Source organism: Anabrus simplex, chromosome 1 (assembly GCF_040414725.1).
Source record: "Anabrus simplex isolate iqAnaSimp1 chromosome 1, ASM4041472v1, whole genome shotgun sequence".
NCBI classification, from domain to species: Eukaryota; Metazoa; Arthropoda; class Insecta; order Orthoptera; family Tettigoniidae; genus Anabrus; species Anabrus simplex.
The window spans coordinates 616,763,177-616,786,736 of record NC_090265.1 but is presented as its reverse complement, the minus strand read 5'-3'; the positions used below and the strand labels follow the sequence as shown (position 1 = coordinate 616,786,736).

Genomic DNA, 23,560 nt, shown 5'->3' with positions numbered 1-23,560 from the left:
GTGTTTCTAAATGCACACCATCTAGAATAACACACGAGCTCTTCAGAAAGACTTTCTTCATTGTACAACTAAGACAAAAATTATTGTTTCTTCCACCAACAATGGCATATCAGAGATTGTTAGATGAACAGCAGCGCGAGAAAGTGAGATATGGTTGGAATTTTACCCGACTGAAGCAATGACTTCTTCAGAAAGGAAAGATGTGGATTATGACATGCGACACACGATGACGAGATTCGCAGTACACGGATTCCAAAATCGTGTCTGCAGGAAGAAGAGTTTTCACTTCCCGGACGAAGCCACGTGTGAATGTGAACTGTGCAGAAGACGGTGCGATCGGTACCATGCGCTATGGTGTCAACTGTCCGGCTCCATGGCTAAATGGTTAGCGTGCTGGCCTTTGGTTCAAGGGGCTCTGGGTTCCATTCCCGGTCGGGTCGGAGATTTTAACCTTAATTGGTTACCTCCATTGGCTCTGGGACTGGTTGTGTGCGTTGTCCGTAAATAAAAAATGAAAGGGAAATCAAGTAAAGAATGAGAAAAATAAGAATACATCAGAAAAAATATAAAAAACTCAGTTCTGTAGTGACTAAGGCGATACAGGCAGATCATTCATTCAGGATATGCATATTGCACTCATTATTAATATGTTATTTTATTTTATTGCTTGCTTTCCTTTTATGGTCATTAGCTGCAATAAATTATTATTATTATTATTATTATTATTATTATTATTATTATTATTAATCGTAATCTGCTGGTAACTAATCAAATCCTGAAACAAGTTATTATTTAAGAGTACAAAGTTTGAAGGAAACGCGTGATGTTTAATTGGGATCAATGAATGTTGTAAAATGCTTTTCAGATCGAACATGACAAGTTCATACTAAGATTTAATGACTTCATGTCGTCCATTATCTCTTCTTATACACTCATTCCTAAACTTAATGATTAAATATAGACTGAATAAATTTCTCCACTTAGTAACGAATTGGTCTTTCAACCGACTCCCTTTATTAAATGTACTTCATTACTGCCAATTAAACTTTCCTTTCTTATTAATAAGATCTGAATCTCAAGCATTTGAATAATGCTATGCAATCAGGAGTTTCTTTTCAAATCTACATAAAGCGCTTGTACTGAATTCTTTCATTGAACTTGAATCTGACCTTTAATCGACTACTGATTACTTTCATACAGAATAATATGTTAGTAGCCTATGTGTATTTGCCCAACTCTTGTACCGTTTCTCTACGGCTTAGGGCAGGGCCTCTCAGGGTGCATGCACCTGGTGCATGCACTGCGCACGGTGCAAAAGACGACTTCGCTCGGTTGACCAGAGTGCAGCCCCACTCCTCGATTCGGAGCAATAGCGCTGTCTCTCTCTTTCCCCACGCCTGTCTCGCTCGCTCCCCCTGTCTCCCTCTTCCTCACTTGCTCCGTAGCGCTCCAAATTCGAGCCGAGTTGAGCCGAGCTTAACCGAGTAGCCCACAGACGAAGCGTTGGTCCAAGCCGAGCCGAGCGGGACCGATGCACTGTCCACAGGAACTCTGCGCCGCTGTTTGCACGCGTGAGATTTGGGGCGTTTGATAGGCCCTGGCTTAGGGTATGAAGTGAGATGAATAGCAATAATGTTGTTTGCTTTACGTCCCACTAACTACTTTTATGGTTTTAGGTGAGGAATCCCCGTAGTTAGTTTTTATGACCGAATGCCCTTCTTGACGTCAGCCTCATCAGAATAGTTCATGAGATGAAACGAATACCGTGTTGTATGATAGTAGAAAGGGAGAGAGTAAAACCCACTGCTGCCACATAGGTAGCATACTTGTGTCGCATAGCATCTAGTGGTCCGCTCAACCCTTAATGTCTCCATACTAAGGACGAATCACTATCGACAGTGTCATATGCCCTCACTCCATTCGAACACTGCGGAGAGAGGTCTGGGACTGAGTCCAGGTTTTTGACACCCAATCTACCCTGCCGGCCAATATTCTGATGGTGAAAATTGTTTTCGACCAACGGGACTCGAACCAGCTAACCACGGTGTCAAAACATATAGACTTGATGCGTTAACGATCCTAGCCAGCGGAAGGGCTTCGTGATTAATAATATATATGTGTTTCCAGCTCAAATATAATGAAATTCTTTAAAGTCGGAAAATATTTCACACACACTGGCATTATGATAGCCTAAATGACGTCAAATTAAAATACCTACAACATAGAAGGTGAGCCCATATTATTATTATTATTATTATTATTATTATTATTATTATTATTATTATTATTATTATTATTGTTACGGGGTTACCCGTGAACCAGCAGGGGTGAAAGAAGGTGCCGGGGTGAATGAATCAAACTACAAATTCATGAATTGATTAAAACTTGGTTATATTTCTTTTTTTTTTTTTTTTTTTTTTTTTTTGCTATGGGCTTTACGTCGCACCGACACAGATAGGTCTTATGGCGACGATGGGATAGGAAAGGCCTAGGAGTTAGAAGGAAGCGGCCGTGGCCTTAATTAAGGTACAGCCCCAGCATTTGCCTGGTGTGAAAATGGGAAACCACGGAAAATCATTTTCAGGGCTGCCGATAGTGGGATTCGAACCTACTATCTCCCGGATGCAAGTTCACAGCCGCGCGCCTCTACGCGCACGGCCAACTCGCCCGGTTATATTTCTTTAGGATTTCAGAAATCAACAACAGAACTTTAACAACTTTTCACTTAGTGAGGTAACAATGACATATCAGGTACCATGACAAAGTTTAGATAAAGCAAGAAAATCCAAAATTTAGTGACTGTTTAGTAATCAGGGCTTCCAGCCCCTCGCTTCACAATTATTGAGCACTCAGCTCAAGATTTAAAAAGACACAAAATTATACCAGGGCAGAAATCCCTCAATGCAATGGAGCACTAGCTCCGTAATTTACAAAATCAAGCCTCCTAGAGGCACTTTTACAACACTTGAAAAAGAGATAACGTGCTCTCCGTTTTCCAAGCCTCTCCAAGGCGATATCAGAAAATACAATCACTTGCGATCAAGGCACAACTTACAATTTGAAACAGGGGTATCTAGTACCCAACCTATTGGGCCGTAGCGGAAAAGAACAGGTTAAGAAAATGGCCCGAAACACAAACGAAAGGAGGCGAATGCTTGTGCTCCTAGATATGAACACTTCAAACCTAAAGGGCACTAGGCCGATGAAACAGGGGCTATTCCCAAACTATGGAGGTGACTCGTATAAGAAGAAATTAAGGACATTACGAAAAGGAAGAAAACCAGTTACAAAACGTAGTCACCTCAAATCAATATGAAGGGGGAGCTCGAGAGGGTATATCACTCTCTATCCCCGATTCACAGTTAAAAATTTATGAAGTTATTACATAAGCCGGCAGAAGTTACATTTACAGAAAAGTAGGTTACATCGTTAAAGTTTCGGACCTATCCCTCGGGTTAAACTGCGGAGCTAGCAAGAAATAGAGATGTTAAACGGCCATTACCTTTCTGAAGAACTGCTGCCTGATGAAAGAGGTGCATCCCGCCTCCTGCTCTACACACACACTTAGTTAGATATTGATAAAAGGGCCAAGAGACGTGAAAATCCGCAGTTTATAAACCCTCGGGGAAAGTTGAAGACCTTTCATGAATAATCAAGCCACGCCCTCTCACTTTATTGGTTACCTTAAAGTTACTTACAAAATCGAAGAAGAAGAAGAAGAAGAAGAAGAAGACTGTGATAGGACGAAAATTAATTACAGAAATTAAGGATTGGCTAAATTCAAAACTGGCAGAGGAAAAGATTAATGTTGCCAACCCAAAAATGAATGAACATAATTTAGTTAGAAGAACTTATGAATACAAAACTTCTTTAAATCAAAGTTCATCCACTTCTCACCAGGGTGCATGATCATAGTTTTTGTAGTGACATCTGTTACAGAAGGTCCAAACTTCTTGATAAATGGTAAACAAAACACGAAGAATTTCACACAGTACATGAAACTTCAAAATAACAAAATTTCATTAGATTTCTGTAGTGACATCTTCTGAGTAACGGTTTAAGTAGATGTAGTTTCAAGTTCACTGTTCCTCCAGAAGAGGAGTTCTTTTGGGTGCAAGATTTAAATGTGCGACTTGGAGGTGTACCTCTCGGTACAATTATTATTATTATTATTATTATTATTATTATTATTATTATTATTATTATTATTATTATTATTCCTTTTCCTTTTGGCTAGAAGTGGAGCGCGTTATTTCAAGTATGTACATGCTTGAGGTTTCATTCTTCCCAGTATTCCCTCATTCGCTTTTTGTGAGCCTTTTTCTTTCATCAGTCCACTTCTTGCCTGTTCTTAGCATTGGCTTTTCTTGGAATAGCTGGTATTCTCGAATTTCTTCTGGGGACGAACACGTCCTGGATGTTTTCGTGTGCAATTCCTATTTCTCTAAGGTCTTTTTCAACTACGGTTAACGGAGGTTTCTTGTTTACAAACTAGGAAAAAATCCGGTTGGTTAATCCTTGCGAGCTCGTACGTGTTATGTGGCCATAAAGATTAATCCTCTGTTTCCGAATGGTGTCCGATATCGTCTCCATATGCAGGTACAATTCATGTTTATGCTGTCTCCTGTACTCACCATTTTCTCTGACTGATCTCAAGGGACATTTATTTATATTATTATTATTATTATTATTATTATTATTATTAGTATTTATTATTATTTTCATCATCATCATCATCATCATTGTCTATCACTTAAAAAGTTAACTAAAAACAGATTTTTACCGTCCGTTCAGCCGTTCTACTTGACCGATTTGCTTCATTCCGATTCATTCTCTCAGGAATTACCTGCCGATGAATCATCAGATATTTAAAGGTCTCTAATTTCAGTCAATCAAGTCCCTTAATGACCACTCCAATAATTGCAGGCGAAGGCTTACCCTAGTCCGCAATACATTCTGCAATGAGCGGGATGCTAAGCGATTAACGCTTTCACTAATATTCTGATGTACGATACGTGATTTTAATCCTTAGTAATGTGATTGCATGCAGCCATCTTTGATTACTACTTGTCCAGCCTGAGAGTATACAATTCCTCTCACCATGGAAGAATACTATTCTCTGCAAGATACTCTTTGATAGTCTGACCTTCTCCGGCTTCTAAATATAGTCAACAGATGGCAGAACATTCCTAATAACTTATATGCTGCTAAGTTAAAGGTCGACGTGCATACAGACGGTAAGGTATAATAGGGATCAGCTTCCCGTATGACCATTAAGAAAGTGCAGGGACACCGAACCAGTATTTAGTCACGGTCAATTTTATGGTGCACTATCTCGGGCAAGATCGTTGGAAAATGTTGGGATCCAGATACGCCCAAATGGTCGAAGCACAGTGAACATTGTATGGAAAGATGTGTTATAAACTAAATAACGAGTGGATCAGTTATTATGTGCCGGTATTAAATGTTCATAGAACTACTGAAAAGGACAGGCAAAACAGAATGACTACGACAGACATATCAAGACGACTTGTCTGACCTATTGATAACGAATGCTCCGGAGTATTATTATTATTATTATTATTGGTATTCTCAAGCTATGGATGCATTTAATATCTTCACAATCGTCAGAATTTTACGTAAGTCTAATTATTATTTGAAGCATCTTAAAGCTTTTCTTACAATTAACATTCAAAATAATTTCAACCAACTCTCCATGCATGGGATATTAATGAGCTATACCAAATTTCTAGTAATTCCATTCCTTCTGCAGCCAGTACCTGCTATGAATGGTGTGAAAATATTGCTCATAGGGTCGGCTGGTGCATGCATTTCAGTGGGCTTGGCAGACTGATATGTAATAGCAACTTCTGGCTCGGTGAGGAAAGCAACGGGAAACTACCTCACTCCTCATTTCCCTAGTACGCCTCTTCAGTGATGCCTAGGCCATCTATGACAGCTGACGGCAGAGTTGTTGAGGATCCAACCAACCTTCGCGCTGAGGACTAAACATACATACACCAAATTTCTGTTGTTTTTTTACTTTTCACTTCAACCGAAGCATTTAAGAAATGTCAGTGTATATAACACATTAAGATGATAATTTTTTCTTGTATGTCTTGTTGCATCTTTTATTCACTCCTATGAGGCCAAGTTTCAAAGTGGCTTTTGCTTGGACTGGGTTCGATTCTTTTCTTAAATTTCTTGCTTTTTGGCAAGTTTTCATTCCAATCTAAAATATTTCAGTTCACTTCTCATTGGGCTTGGATGTAAAAGTAATTTTATCGTTTTGTCTTCAAATGATTGATTCAATCTTTTTTCTGTCAGTATCACGATAATACTCAACAAGTCTCAGTTTCCAGTTGATGAAGAGTATAGTAGCAGAAATTGTGTGGTGATTTATAATACTATATTATTTTGTTGCAGACTTATCCGTCGGACTTATCAGCGTGCTCACTGACATAGTGTGGCGTATCACCGTATCTTGGAATGCCGGGAATGCAGCCTGCAAAATTATCCGATTTTTACAGGTAAGCCCATTTGTGCCCTTGTAAAGAAACTGGACTCTCTTCTTACAGAATAAAGTTCATCGCTACCCTAGTACGATTGCACTAGTATACCTTATACGATTTTTATAGTATTCTTCTTGTAAATCTTCAGTGAATGATGAGTAGACATAGGTTTTTTAGACAGTAATAGGTTAGAATGCAAACTAATTTGATTAGTATTAAGTGTCGTGCAATCCATTCTTCCATAATGTAGCAGGAGTAACATAAATAAGTAGGATTTCTACAGGTCGTACCCCTAATATCTATGCAAATCTCACAGCATAAACGTTGTACAGGGTAGAGTACTTGTTACTCGCATAAGTTTGCATTCAACCCTGAAAAAATGAAAACCTACAACCAGTTTTCAGTCATTGACCGGGTCAGGGATGGAATGAATGAAGCAGATATAGGCTATTAGTACGATGGGATCGCCACTCACAAAGTGATTTATAGATAGATAGATTTACTGATAGATGCTATGAAATGTGAATGGAGAGTGTTTCTGGAATGAAAGATGACAGGGAAAACCGGAGTACCCGGAGGAAAACCTGTCCCGCCTCCGCTTTGTCCAGCACAAATCTCACATGGAGTGACCGGGATTGGAACCACGGTATCCAGCGGTGAGAGGCCGACGCGCTGCCGTCTGAGCCACGGAGGCTCTGCATTCAAACCTATCAGTGGCAAAAAAATCCGGACTCTGATGATGAGCAGTTATTTGTGTATAGATACAAAATACACGTATGAAAGTTTTCAGCGTCCCTTTACTGAGTATTACAGTAAAAACCGTCACATTAAATACATATATGATACGTTATAAAAAGACATTCTAAGCGTATCCCTGCTATTTCTGGGGTCAGAGGAGCTACCCTGGTCCATTTTAGTGGGTTTTGGCTGGTGGTTTAGTATCGGATGCCCTTCCAGATGCCATGCCATTTTTGAGATGTAAATCCCAACCCAGGATCGACCGGGAATCGAACTTCGGCTTCCCAAGTAGGAATCCAACAGCTAAAAATGAAATGGCGTATGCTTTTCGTGCCGACAGTTTCAGAGGACAAGTTCGGCTTGCCACATGCAGTTTTGATTTGACACCCATAAACGACCTGCGCGTCGTGATATAGAGATGGGAATTATACGCACGAACGGGTTATAATGCTTTCTTTTTTTTTTTTTTTTTTTTTGCTATTTGCTTTACGTCGCACCGACACAGATAGGTCTTATGGCGACGATGTGATAGGGAAGACCTTGGAGTGGGAAGGAAGCGGCCTTGACCTTAATTAATGTACAGCCCAACCATTTGCCTGGTGTGAACATGGGAAACCACGGAAAACCTTCTTCAGAGCTGCCGACAGTGGGATTCGAACCCACCATCTCCCGGATGCAAGCTCACATCTGCTCCACTCTAACCGCACGGCCAACTCGCCCGGTAGGTTAGAATACAAAGGCGCAAGTGTAATCTAACCGATCTACAGTTACGCTGGTGAATTGCATACATTTTAGGAGTTCTGATAGTTGAGATCGCTAATATTAACGCAAATCTCACTGCAGAAGCGATGTACGGCTGGAAGACACTTGCTCCTTGGGTAAATACGTTTGCATTCTAACGTATTAGTGCCCATTATCCAGTATTCGGGAGATAGTAGGTTCGAACCCCACTGTCGGCAGCCCTGAAAATGGTTTCCCGTGGTTACCCATTTTCACACCAGGCAAATGCTGGGGCTGTACCTTAATTAAGGCCACGGCCGCTTCTTTCCCACTCCTAGCCCTTCCCTGTCCCATCGTCGCCATAAGACCTATCTGTGTCGTTGGGACGTAAATCAACTAGCAAAAAAAAAACGTATTCGTGCCTATAATGTCCATCCCTAGTGATAAGGATGAAATTATGATAAGGGCGACACATACACCCAGCCCCCGTACAAGCGCGGAATTAAGCAATTATTGTTAAAATTCCCAACCATGTCCGGAATCGAACCCGGAACCCCTGCGACCAAATGCCAGCACGTTAACCATTTAGCCACGGAGCCGGACGCCAACAGCTAATCCATTGAGCTTATCACACACCCATATTTGATATGTTACAGTCAGTGCTAATTTTATACTCTTGTAGATATAAACGAAAATACAATCCGAGATAACAATTGAGACGGTCGACTTGGTAGCGCACCATTTCTAAGGACTATCCTACAACCTGGAAGGTTACGTGTTCGGATTCTAGTACGGCAGGAAACAAAGATGAGTTTACAAATGGTTTGTAACTCACAATCCCCAAGTCAGAGGAATTAAACGGACGCAGTAAAACTCACCAACCTGGCCAGGAATCGAAACTTTGACCTTCTAAATCTAAGGCTGCTATGTTGATCATCTGCCAAGAAGCTGGACGTTTTCAAGATTTTCACGGCCCTGTATGTTCTTTCCTCCTATATTCATTTTTTAAGGATTGGGTACGTTTGCTGGTCGTCCTATAGCCTACTCCAGACTCACTTAGGACTATATTCTTTGCAACGCTCAGGTTAGGACTGGAAAATGCATGGCCTTGACCTTGATTATCCTTCGGAACAAAGAGAAATGACGGGAAAATCCTTTCAAAATTCTCTAAAAGGAAGGCTGACGGTAAACAGCATTTACAGTATACAGGAATTTGAAGAAAAAGTTGTGGTGGTGATGGTGATTGCTGTTTTAAGAGTAACAGCCCCCGATACTCTGAAGGACACTATACAGGTAAACACGTCCAGATGTGACATAAGAATAATTCAAGCCAAACATTTCTTAAATTGAAGACTATATACAGGTCGACTCAATCATGTGAGTGCAAAGAGGGGCTGATAATTCCCCCCTTCCCCTCCCCAAAAGAATACAAAATAAAACAATCACTCCACCATCTCCATGCAATAAATAGAGAAGGTAGCCCGTCACATTCTCAATAATAATGTTATTGACTTTACGAACCACTAACTACTTTTAGGTTCTAGGAGATGCCAAGTTACCGAAATTTAGTTCCGAAGGAGTTCCTTTACGTGCCAGTAAAAATACCGACACGAGGCTGTCGTACTTGAATACCTTCAAATACCATCGGACTGAGCCGGGATCGAACCTGCCGGGCTGGAGTCAGAAGGCCAGCGCCTCAGCCATCTGAGCCACTCAGCCCAGCCCACATCCTCTCAACACACTTAAAATATTACAACTCTGTCTTGCATGTCTCCCTCTCTTTCAAACATATACAGGGATGAGAAAATTAATAAACTCACCTCAAACAGCGTGTAAATCGTTAAGCATATTGAAAATATATTTTCATAATAATAATAATAATAATAATAATAATAATAATAATAATAATAATAATAATAATAATCGTTTTATGTCCCACTAATTATATCTACGGTTTTCGGAGACGCCAGTCCATTTTCATCTGCGGTAATGTTATCATAGGTCTCACAATCGAACTTGCAGTACTTTTTTCCACAGTGTAAATATCTGCTGGGGTTTTCGGCAATATCTGTTTTTTCTTAAATGGAACTCCACTCCTAACATTACAGTCTCCGGTATTGTAAAAACAGGCATGCAATTATTTTCAAATCTAAAAAATACTTTATGAGAAAATTAATTGTTTGCTAACGTGTTTCGTCAGCCGCGGGCAACCTAATTCGACCAAGGCAAGCGCTACGTATGAATCGTCTTTTGACAGCTATATTCATCAGCACAATACAAGAAAAAGAAATCGTACAGACACGTCCCATGTTAGACTAAGCAAAACTCAAAAATATCATAATTACACAGGAATACGTTTCAAAAAGTTTCCTTTTTAACAAAGAGAAATGACGGGGGAATCCTATCAAAATACTCTAAAAGAAACGGTGACGGTAAACAGCATTTACAGTATACAGGAATTTAAGAAAAATTGTGGTGGTCGTGGTGATTACTGTTTTAAGAGGAAGTACTACTAGGAAACCATCCTCTATTAACAGTAATCACAAGGTAAATGGCACTTCCGGAGGTGCACATGACCCTGGGTTTCACTCAGCCTACACCAAAATTAGTACCAGGTTAATTCCTGGGGGCAAAGGCGGCCAGGCATAGAGCTAACCACTCTACCCCGTCAAGTGCCGAGGTTACGGATAGTGGAAGCCTTTACCTTCCACCCCTCCAAGGGCCTTCATGGCCTGTACGGAGATGACTTTGCTTTGCTTTGCTTTGCTTTTTGCAAGGAAAATGGAAGTGGTCCGACACTTCGAATGATGGAGTTCTCGGTAAATGAAAGGGAAAAGCCAAAGAGACAGGAAAATGAAAGACTCCCTGTACCTCGCAAATATAATACCATCGGGGTTAGAAAATATCAATTGTTGATAAAGGGAGGTCGGATAGGATAGATGAAAGGGAGGTGCCTGGCACAAGTAGGTTGAAACAGTGCCAGGACTCAGCTAACGTCCCCGCGGGTGCCAAACCACGCTCCCAAGTTAAGAGCACCTGTGGCCTTGAAGAGGCCATGTTACAGATTCCACCAACAAACTGTTGCGGTTCATTTATAATTTTATCTGTCCCCAAAAGTTCATTAATTGCAATTAGAAACTCTTCATCGATCCACATTCTCGCAGAGGGAATTCAGTTCCTGTCTCAAAAAATCAAGAACGTAGGAAAACATGGACACCTTCACACAGTGGAATCCAAGGTAATGAGTCTGCTGATCAGGCAGCGAAAGAAGCTACGAGACATCCACTGAGAAACGACATTACTTATACCACATAACAACATAACTGCACATATTAAAACAAATGTTATGCCAACAACGGAAGATGGACTGCTGGCCACTTCAAGAAAAGCAAACTCCGTGAAATAACATCCAATTCCATAACACAGTACCCAGTTATGAACCTTTGCAGGCAACATCAGGTTTTAATATCACGACTGAAGATAAGACACTCAAAGCTAAACCACAGTTACCTTCTAAGAAAAGATCAATTTCCCATCTGGAATGTATGTAACTCTACATTGACAATCAAGCTTATAAGCACGTAATTTCAACCGTACAACCAACAGCGAAAGTACCACCGTATTCCTGATGAATTGCCTTTGCTGGCAGGACCTAGTGTTTACAGTGCACAATGTCTTCTGGTATGGGCTAGAGTAATTTTGTTACTTTCATTGATCTGTCTCTATCTTATACCTGGCTTTGACAATAGGAAAGTGACTGAGGTATGAGTGATGCTAGTAATGTCATTCCTTATGCAGCCAGTCCCTGCTATGAATGGTGTGAAAATATTGCTTATAGCGTCAGTTGGTGCATGCATTCCAGTGGGCTTGTCAGACTGATATGTAATAGCTACTTCTGGCTTGGTATGCCTCTTCAGTGATGCCTAGGCCATCTATGACAGCTGATGGCGGAGCTGTTGAGGATTCAACCAACCTTAGGGCTGAAGACTGAACATACATTCCTGATGAGCTCAAAAAGGCACTGAACTCTCCTTCATTATGCCTCCAAATTATTAAATTATTTAAAGATTCTTGTTTATATTACCAAATGTATAAACTATTTTTCACAGGCTGTATGTTCAATGAAAGTCTTTTGTTTATCTAAAATTGTAAATTGTTTTTATATTTTCACATTTAATGTAAGTCACGATATGACCATCGAGTTAAAGCGACTATAAACATTTTAATCAAAAGTAAAAATAAAGGTGCACCTCCATATTAATTAGTAAATATGTATTCAGTTAGATTAGTTGTATGTATAGTATAAAATATTACTAAGGAGATGAAGTGTATGTGAGGGTATATGTTATCAGTAGTTCAGGGGAGATATCAAACACGGTTAATTCAGGTATAATGTAAAAACTTGTACATTCATGAATTTTTACAAAACATTCCATGGATTGTTTGACTTTTTCTATTACCATGTTCGTTATTTAATAACAATAAACGATATGTTATTATGGGTATTCGCTCTAACTTTTACGCAAATATAACACTATAACACTGTATGATTTAAAAATCTTAATATCGTCGTAGATAAGAGATAATGAATGGATAAGCGACGACTTCTAAAGGGAAAGCTTTTTATTTTAACATGTAATGTCAACTATTGTCCCTCTTATTATGAACCTTTGCCGATTTATCTACTCATGTTATCACAGAAAAACATTTTAATTTCAGATTAGTGGCTTTTTAAATTGTGGTGGCCAAACCACGCTCTTTATTTTTTTAATGTCACTTCATGATAATAAAGTTATGCCTTGGAAGCTGTCGCATATCCATTCCTCTTTTAACTGTTTCTTACGGCAATATTAACTTGTTTAATCTTACAATGTTATCACAGTGTATTTACGTGCATGAATGCATAGCTGTCAGAAGAGGTTGAAGGATCCCTGTATGTCAAGGTGCTCTGAATTCATGCATAGCCTTCTTGCTGATTCATCAGAATAGGGAGGCAAACAAATGGTGAATAAAACACATTATCTCAAGAAATACTTGTCGAAATTTGTAATTTCCAATGCTAGGTGTAGAAAACAGTGTAGCGAGCCAGTTTACTACACAGTATGGGTCACGTAGCTGTGAGATTGCATTTGGGAGATGGTGTATTCAAACCCCACTGTCGGCAGTCCTGAAAATGGTTTTCTGCGGTTTCCCATTTTCGCACCAGGTAAAAATTGGGGCCTTACCTCAGTTAAGCCTACGATCACTTCCTCCTACAGGTGTTAACCTTTCCAATACCTTGTCACCATACGATCTCTCTGTGTCGGTGTTACATAAAACAAATAGCAAAGGAAGAAACAGTGCAGTTCTATTTAGAAAAATAAATTTAGTACGGTTACATTAGCAGATTCTGACATTGTGTAATTATGAGCTTAATTATGAGCCCATTGAAAATATTACTGAAAGATGTGTATTAACGGTTTACGAATTATTTGAGATGAATACATTAGCTGACCCACCTTGCATACGGCAAGTTCACGAAACTGATGCTCTTGACATCCCTACAAGAGCCTCTCTACATTTACTTCGAGGACGGGAAATATTTCCTAGAATATTTACTATATTGTCTCTGTCCTTATGTCCTCACAAATGACTTCATTTAACACACTGAAGATATTGTAGAACATTACCCTGGAAATTACGATGTCTTCTTGAGAGATAACATGTTCTTTACCCAACACAAAGCTAGTTACCGATATGGAAAGGTCTCACTACCTGCGTGCAAGGCGCGTATAAATATCAGAGGAAGACACAGTTATAACCTACTTCATATGCTGCGATAACACTCACCAGATGAGTTATTGTTCCCATGATCGCAAAGCACATCAGTGACTGGTGTTTTGTGATCAGGTTCGAGCAACAAATCCTCAGAATTCATACATTTCCATTAGTGTTGGATGTCTTCTTTTAACGAAGCAGCTCGCTGTTGTTGCCTGCTAAAGTTTAACAGGCTAATTAGGTTTTAAGGTGCGAAGCTAATTCCCAAGCGTGTGCCTCCTCCTCCCTCTTCTACCAACCTCGTGACGTAATACAACCCCAGCTGCACACCATAGCTTTGGGCAAGTAATATAAGAATTTTTACGAGCGCACGTTTGTTTATAGTACTTTTAGCGGTTTCAATTTCTTCAGAACCTTGCAGAGATTTAGCTAACCTTAATTGATATTTTAGCTGTGGTAGGTAACTTATGTTCTTACGACCAACAGTCTTAACTTGTTGTTCCATACATATCGTTTATAATTCTTAACCCTGTAACTATACAAGAACGGAAAATCTATGTTGAACACTGGGAAGACAGATAGATTTAGAAATAAAATTCGATATGCTGATTACAAATACCCATATAAATTTAGAAACAAGAAAGGCTTTTGTAAAATCCTTTGTCTGAAGTGTATTGCTTTATGGTTGTAAGAGCTCTACTTTGGAAAAAAAAAGGAAAGGGTTTCATTGGAAGCAACATAAATGTGGATGTGGAGGAAAATGATGAGGGCATGCTGAACTCAAAGAAAGACGAATGGGGATGTTCTAAAGTAAGTCAATAAGCAACAGAATCTGATAAAGGATATTGAAATAAAGAATTGAAAAAATGTAGGTCATATCCTGAGACATAATGACTTCCTAGTAAACGTATTAGAAGGAAAAATACTAGGAAAGAGAGGAAGAGGAAGACTACAAGGAAGTGAACAGAACAACAGGATTGAGAGGACAATGGTTGCAGCGGCAAGGCTTAGCATTTGGATGATGATGATGATGATGATGATGATGATGATGATGATGATGATGATGATGATGATGATGATGATGATGATGATGATGATGATTGGACAATTACAACTCATAATCTCAGGTCGATTGCTTTTCCTTGATTTATTCCGTCTCTTGGTACAGTCTAGAACAACATGTTTGCTTCCATTGAAGTCTCAGAAGGGATGCCTCCAGGTCTGAACTCTCGAAAATAAAACCCGGCTCATTGCACCAATCCGAGGGCACTGAGTCTCATGGTGACAGTCCTCCCCGAGGGAAATCAAATGTCTAGCCTGCAACACCATACAAGCTTAAAAGCCACACCTTGCCAGATTTCCTCCCAAATGTTTGACTGTCGATATTGAAGGCACACTTTTCCTATTAGACACATAGGGTGGCCACAAAGATGAATAGGTTTATAATGTTTCAATTTTTGGTAAGAGCATCACTCTAAACATTATACCGTCTACGACAATATGTTAAGCTCCTGGACGTGTACTTTTTCCATCAGTACAAAGTTTATTTTAGAAGATTAGCAGGTAAACCAAACCCTTGCGCTCAAGGCTCGGCAAACGAGTATAAATCCAACCCATGACTCAATGTGTATGGCGAAAAACAGGCTATGAAACTGGAGAGGTCTAATTTACAAATGTAATGGAAGTTGCCTTTCAATATGCACTGTTTATATGCCAGTGGAAAAACTCTGAGGTTTCTAATGTAATTTGTTCCTATTGTTTTGATCATTGTATTGAACTTGCAACCGTTCGACTCCGGTTAGCTGGCCTTTGGTCCAGAGGTCCCGGGTCCGATTCCCGGCCGGGTCGTGGATTTTAACCTCCATTGGTTAACTCTTATGCCGTCTTCGTCATTAGAATTCATCACAGGTAGGACTTCATCCTCATAGGTGCGCAGGTCGCGTTTACGGCGTCAGCTCGAAAGACTTGCACAAGACCACTTCGGTTTCTACATGCCATTATTACTTCCACATCTATACGATTATGATAAATACTCTACTTTTCTCATTATTAATTCTTTTTATTGTCTATTAAGAAAACTTTTTTCAATTAAAATCCCTGACCTGGCCGGGAATCGAACCACGGGGTCGGCTAATTATCATGAGGGAGAAATAATTTATGTGATTTATAATCACAGTTTTACCGTAATCCCATTACACGAAATAGATTTAGGCCCTAAATGTAAACGATCATATTCTTCTTCCTCTCCCTTCACGAGGCGTATCCGGTCCCCCGGGCGTTGGTGTTCACAGTGATGTAAGATAACTACCGACACCGACACCACGCTTGCGCTTAATTTCTTGTTGTCATATTAACTGTTGAAAATGGTATTTGCTCCCTCTCATAATATACCCAATGTGCTGCTTGCTCAAAGATAAAAGTTCACCTGATGTTCATTGCGGGTTCGCTGAATTATGTCTATGTGGAAAAAATATTCATTCTAAATTCTGCAAGTATTTTTTAACAAGTACAGAATTCATTTTTTTAATTTTTTAATTTTTAATTGTGTTAATCAAAAAATATGTACTGTCTGAATGAAGAAGTAATTCTCTCATATATTTTTGCACTCTATTTTGCATTTTTAAATATTATAATCCTTCATATGTAATTAAAACTAATATTATAAATGAATTTGAATCGCATGTTTACGTCCTTTTTGCCAGTAAGTAGGTCCTCTTTTTGGATATTTTTAGATCTTTTTGTAGAACGTTCTTAGACAATTTATAGGTCTCCAACTTCCGAGTCTTAGTTATTACCTTTAAGGAAAGAAGAGTCAACAGTTCTGACCATGTTAAACTATCGCAAGAGTCAATACAGTAAAGAGTGCTGCAGACGGCATAAGGCTGAACTGTTGTATCATCATTTATCACTGTTTATCACTAGTTTCTCCTTGCACATACGACTGTATCAGGTAGCTTATCTTCATTCCTGCGAGACATACAACAGTGTACCCATAAGGTCATATACGATAAAAACCTCACAATCGTCGTTCTTGCACTTACGTAGTTTACCTCTGACGTCCATAATTATAGCCTACAAAAAATTATTAAATACCGTAGATTACAATTGCAATATTATATGCAAAGATTAATTCAGGGTGTAATCGGATTTGAACCAACGTAGCAGAATGGTGTATGACAAAATTGACAGTTGAAATTACTCCCCCATGGGATTAATTCTAAAATGAATGAAACTGCAATATTCAGAATTCAATAAACATCATTAAAATGTGTCAGCTTTGGTTGTGAGCACAGTCCGTATTGAAAGGTTTTAGTTTCCAGTGTCGTGACATTTAACACTGACATCAATTGCACTCTGTACAATTACTGTTATCAGTTTTTAGCCTTGGGCAGTTAATATTCTAGTTACAATTAATTTGGATAGAGAAAGGTGAACATTATAGTTGTAATGCTGTAAATATATTTTATCTAACAGTAAAATGAAGGTAATGGTACTTCAGAGGGGAATTCTATGTTACTGTTCTTGATTAACCATTGGTCATACAATACTTTAGCCTGAAAAGGTGGCAGGGAGTGGGATACTTGATTTAGATGTAAAGCAATTAATTTGACAACAATCATCATTTCAGTTGTACTTTACTTTCATGCTTTTACTCTCTGACTGAAATCTATTAGTGTCATGAAGTGTTTTCTTTTGCTGACGATTAATTCGCGCTCAAATTCCGAGAACGACTTGATTTTAACCGAGCGAGTTAGCCGTGCGGAGACTTCAATGCTGACCATTCAGCCAAGGAATAGAATAATAATACTAATACTAATAACAATAATAATAATAATGAGCTGTCTTATTAACATGTGAAACAATAAGTAATTTTCCAGTTTGTTATTAATAGTAGAGATTATATCAGATTTATAGTCCAAACACGAGGATTTGAGAAAGAAGATTGGGAACCTACACGAGGGAAATTGTCAAGAAGCAAGGAAACTTACACAGTCCTTCAGAACAAAGAACTACTGGGCTAGAAAGAAGGCCGAAAAAAATGTTGATTCCGCGTGGTCTTAGGTGACCCATTCGCGAAGAGGAGAAGAAAAAGAATTAGGAGGAGGAAGAGAAGAAGATGAGCAACACCTGATGACGCATCGAGCAACTACAGCAACTCTGTCTATATAATGTGATATCTGTGAGCTTGCATTCGGGAAATAGTGGGTTCGAACCCCACTGTCAGCAGCCCTGAAAATAGTTTTCCGTCGTTTCCTACTTCTCCACCAGGCAAATGCTGGAGCTGTACCCTGATTAAGTCCACGACCGATTCCTTCCAACTCCTAGCCCTTTCCTACCCGATCGTCGCCGTAAGACCTGTGTGTCGGTGTGACGTAAATCAGATTGTAAACAAAGAACCACTACCAAACACCACAGAAACACCCAATAGTGATTACATTGCTCCACTTAGAGTTGGTGTCAGGAACGGCATCCGGCCGAAAAAAAAGAACAAATCCATCTGTGCGGCACAATTTGCACCCGTTACACCACAGGTCTGCGAAAAGCGATAGAATAAGTATTACTTGTATTGTCATTGAGCATCGAAGATCCACGAACAGATTTCTTTGAGCAAGATGGCTTATTTTGTAAATGACGCCCGGATAATAGTGTCTATAAATACATTAGCGCTACGTCTCAGTACTACAATTGCAATTTAAACCAATGATAATGGTTAAGCCCTTCATCGGAGGCGTAACATGGCTTGCAGGACCTGCAACGCAGGCAGGCGCACGTCTTTAAGGGACCACACGGTCCCCTCGCGAAAAAAAAAATACATATCTAGCACGGAAATTTAGCCTCCGTGGCTCTGGCAGTCTCTCACTACTGGGTTCCGTTGTTCAAATCCCGGTCACTCTATGTGAGATTTGTGCTGGACGAAGCGGAGGCGGGATAGGTTTTTCTCCAGGTACTCAGGTTTTCCCTGTCGTCGTTCATTACAGCAATACCTTCCAATATAATTTCATTTCATCTGTCAGTCATTCATTAATGATTGTCCCATATGAGTGCGACAGGCTTCGGCAGCCGGCACAATTCCTATCCTCGCCGCTAGATGGGGGCTTCATTCATACCATTCCTGACCGTGTCCAATGACTGGAAACAGGCTGTGTATTTTCATTATATAGCACGGAAATGATCAGGGCAATTTTGTAGAATCAGTCGAAATAGTTTGACTTTTACAATTTGTACGTAGAGGAATTGCCACTTTATTGCATCTAGCAGATGTTTATTGCGTTGAGTGTAACACGCCACAGCTCTAAACAAGTGCTTGCCCTTGTCGTCTCTCGGAACACCGTGACACGCTCTCCAGAAAAAACCTCCACCAAATTATTTTAAAATAACTAGAGGACCTGTGCTGAGGTCAGATAACTCGTCTTGATATGCCTGTCGTAGTCATATTGTTTTCAATGGTTTTAGGAACATTTAATAAAAAGCGTGTTATGGTATGCCACAGTTCGTAGTCAGAATTCATCCATTCTGGCGTCATCATGCCGTCTGTTTACATAATCGCTTTCTTATCCTGCAGTTCTTGATGTAAAGCTTGGTATTGTGTCGTAGAAGGGAATGGTATTTTTAATCGCAGATCTATAGAGAATGGTTTTCTTGTGAGCTCACAGATTAGCCCATAAGGAGCGTTTTCTTACAGGCAGAGAACTTCTTTAAGATACTCTTTTACTTTTTCTAGTTTAGTTAGGTTATCCATCGATAGGCGTTCCCAGATAATGTCTAAAGCGTATGTCATGATGGGGTCTGTTTGTCTTCTTCTTGCTTCCGAATTTGGCGAACTATGGACCGCGTGAAACTTAATGCTTTCTGGCCAGTCTTCTTCTTTTCTCTTCCCAGAACTTCTTCATTCGTTCACTCCTTATTTTCCTCTGCTCCTCTGATATTACAAATTTGGGCCTGTTCTTCCGCTGCTCTTCATCAAATTTGTGGTCATCTACTCGAGTTCTGAACTTCTTTCTGTTCAGGATCAATTCTGGTGTTATTTTAATTTCTTCTGTATCCTTCTTAACCTCCTCCACCCTTTTCGTTGTTCTCCTCAGTCCAGTTATATATTTAAATATCCTTTTAGTCAGGCGGTTGTCATCCATTCTGACGAGATGTCCGTAAAATTTCAGTCTTCGTTTTCGCATTGTGTCCGTGATCCTTTCGGAATACTAACTTCAACTTAAAGCATGATGGGGTCTGTTTGTATGTAAACTTTATTCTCAATGCAGTATACAAGTTATTAGAAACTCACTTCTATCTATTCATTATATTTGCAAGCTGGGAAAGGTTAGAGAATCAAAGAGTATCTAGCGTGGAATAGTATTCTTCCATGATCAGAGGAAGTGTATACTCTCTGGCTGGACAGGTAGTAATCAAACATGGCTGCATACAATGACATTACTAATGTTGAATATCACATATATATATATCAGAATTATTATGAAAGTGTTATCGCTTATCAACCTGCTAAGTACAGAATGTGTTACGGGTTGGGTAAGCCTTCGCCTGTAATACTGGAGTGATCATGTAATAATTTGATTTTATGATTACTCAAAGCTGACTGAACTTAGAGACCTATCAATATCTTATGATTCACCAGCGGGAAATTCCGGGGATAATAAAACAAAAATTAAGCAGATCGGTCCACTAAAACGGAAGGACGGATTTGCCAAAGCTGTTTTCAGTGAACTCTTTTAATATATAGATTACAGCAATGAAAACTGAGAAGAAAACTTCATATTTTAGTTACAGAATGATACTTTGTTGCGGTGTAGTGAACCTGAGATCGTATTACATATTTTACGGAGCATTCACTTTTATACACATTCATTCGACAACAATGTGTAATGTCAAAAGGAAGTTTGGTAATAACAATCAGTCAACTCAGTTTCAAACAACCTCTCTTTGCGTGAAGTTAAATATGGGCTTATCAGTTGTACGGTTTCATATTTGTTGAACATTACTTGAACAGTTCTTTATTTATTTTTGTTCGTATATTTTCTGTGTTGTAATCGAATAAATTGTTATAACCGAGACTTCAGTATCGGTTACAGAGCATAGTTCTGTAGTTACTGAAAAATGAAACCAATTAAAGTTAAGCTGTTAAACTATGGAGGCAGCCGAATAAAATCTATTAAACATTTTTAATGATAGTCTTGCAATAACTAATAAGCCATTTGTTCATATAACTTGGCAATATATAGAATTACTTCTACCTGCTGGAATTAAATTTATATTGATTTATTCATAGGTTTTATATTCTATTTGAGGATTTCCGAATATTTATTTCGCCAGGCGGGCTCGTGTCACATTACTTACGCTGCTTACCCTTCATGGTAGGGAAATGTTATATGAGAACTTCAGACATATTTCCAGACCAATGTACCTTATATTAACAACGTTGTCGAAAAATGAAACAAATAAAAAATGGAAATTCACTGTTTTTTCAGCATATAATGTGAAAACAACCGTTCCATCATTAAAAAAATGTACCATATTATATTTTACAAGCTCTTGTAAACACTGCTTTGACGGATTCGTTTTGTAACTGCAGAAGTAGAGCTATCTAGCAAATATTAGTGGTAGCAGGAGAGACAGAACACACCTCAGCTAACTGCAATGTACCCAGCTCGATAGCTGCAATCGCTTAAGTGCGGCCAGTATCCGGTATTCGGGAGATAGTGGGTTCGAACCCCACTGTTGGCAGCCATGAAAATGTCTTTCCGTGTTTTCCCTTTTTCACACCAGGAAAATGCTGGGGATGTACCTTTATTAAGGCCACGGCCACTTCCTTCCCACTCCTAACGCCTTCCTGTCCCATCGTCGCCATAACACCTATCTGAGTCGGTGCGACGTAAAGCAACTTGTAAAAAGAAAATAACAACAATGTGTAAAGTTATCTATAAATGTTAAGGGCTTAAAACATTGTAGGTCATCACATTTTATTTTCCTCCGCTTAGACGACATTAGGGCATTCAAGGCCTAGTCGCCATTCACTCACCACTCCCAGCTTCCCCATTTTATGGTTCATTTTTCCTCATTCTTTGGCAGATTGATTCCTTTGAGTCTTCTTATTTCAGCAATCATTTTCCTCCTGTCCATGTTTTGCTCTCCTTTTATCTCCACTCCACACAGTCCAAAAGGCACAATATTATTACAGGTAAAATCGCTTATTTATGAACAGAGTACTTAGGTCAATGATGAAAACAAATTGCGATACAACACTCAAAATACGTAAGTATAACATGAAACGTGCTAAAACCTCTAGTTAAGAAGCTTATTCACCAGATAGCATTAGAGAAAACTCCCAGTACAAGACTAAATATTAAATAAATTAAGAAACATATTTTGGCCAGCGGGAGTGACCAAAAGACTGCAACAGAGTGAGTGTGCAAGTCCAGTCCCACTAGACAAAGGATCGTAAAGGGTTAAGGACAATCACAACAACAATCACTATCATTGCAACTCAAATATCCATAAACTACTTTCTTATACATAGAAGGTCTGGAAAAGTTTAGCTTCAGAGTTATCCGACTTCCTAGTGTATTTAACCAAACTTCGAATTAATAAATAACAATGTTAATGATTTTACGCCTCACTAACTACATTTAATTTTGTTCTTTGGAAACGCCGATGTACCGGAATTTTGTCCAGTGAGAGTTCTTTAACGTGATAGTAAATCCCCAGCACTGGGTTGGCATATTTAGGCACCTTCTAATACCACCGTTCAGAGTTGAGATCGGAACCGCAAACTTAGGTCCTGAAGGCCATTACATCTCAGCCACTCAGCTAGGTATTTTCGAATTGAAGACTTCGTTCATCAAATGTATTTAGCACATGTGTATATGTTACATGAAGTTTTCTATTGCATGTCTTATTGCAGAAAAGTGTATGTTCACAGGTAACATGATATATTATCTAATCAGTTGTGGTAATACCAGAGTACATACCTTGCTATCTAGGAATATTCTGGTTAGAATATCTACCATTTCTCCCAGTTGCAAGGTCTCAGTTAGCTAATTAACAGTCACTGCCATTACTCGCTTACGTTCCTGTACCTGCTTAAGATTATTTTTATCTAGAACACCTAGACTGCTGACCATTAAAATCGCAACAAGATAAAAAGACAAGAGGTACCAGATCATTATTTATTATCATGGTGCTTATTGGTTATAGGGGATATACAGTATAACAAGGAAACCATTCCATATTCACCCTCTGAAATCTGGAATCTTTTTAAAAGCCCAGCAAGCTTAAGAAAAGTTTATATTAATAATAATTTAATGGCATGTGGCCTCCGGGGAGGCCTGGTGCAGATCATTCAATTTGACGCCGTATAGGCGACCTGCGCTTCTGTGAGGATAGAGTCTCATCTATGACGAATTCTGATGTTGAAGAAGACACACAAACCCAGTCCCCGAGTCATTTGAATTAACCAATTAAGGTGAAAATCCCCTACCCGGCCGGGAATTGAACCCGGGACCCTCTGTATCAAAGGCCAGTATGTTGACCATTTAGCCATGGAGCCGGGCAGTTTGTATTTGTTTATTGTAGTTGAAAAAGGAGGTACACCTCTACGCCGCGCATTCAAATTTAGCGCCTAAAGAACTCCTCTATTGGTAAACCAGTGAAACTGCAACTACACCTACTTAGAAATTTAATCAGAAGATGTCACCACTAAAATATCGAGTAATTTTGTTATTGTGCAGTTGCCTATACTGACTGAATTTACCAGTGTTTTGTTTGCCATTCATCAAGAAGTTTGGACATTTTCCCACAGATGACACTACAAAAACTATGATCAT

At 39.2% G+C, this 23,560-nt stretch overlaps 1 protein-coding gene across 1 annotated transcript in view; it reads left to right on the top strand.

The window, feature by feature from the left end:
• The window catches only part of LOC136881992 (cardioacceleratory peptide receptor-like), a 283,179-nt gene that overhangs the window by 45,851 nt on the left and 213,768 nt on the right, over nucleotides 1–23,560 (top strand). The window contains exon 3 of the mRNA XM_068229121.1: nucleotides 6,427–6,530. Coding sequence (XP_068085222.1) covers nucleotides 6,427–6,530 — 104 coding nt within the window. The remainder of the gene's footprint in view (nucleotides 1–6,426; nucleotides 6,531–23,560) is intronic.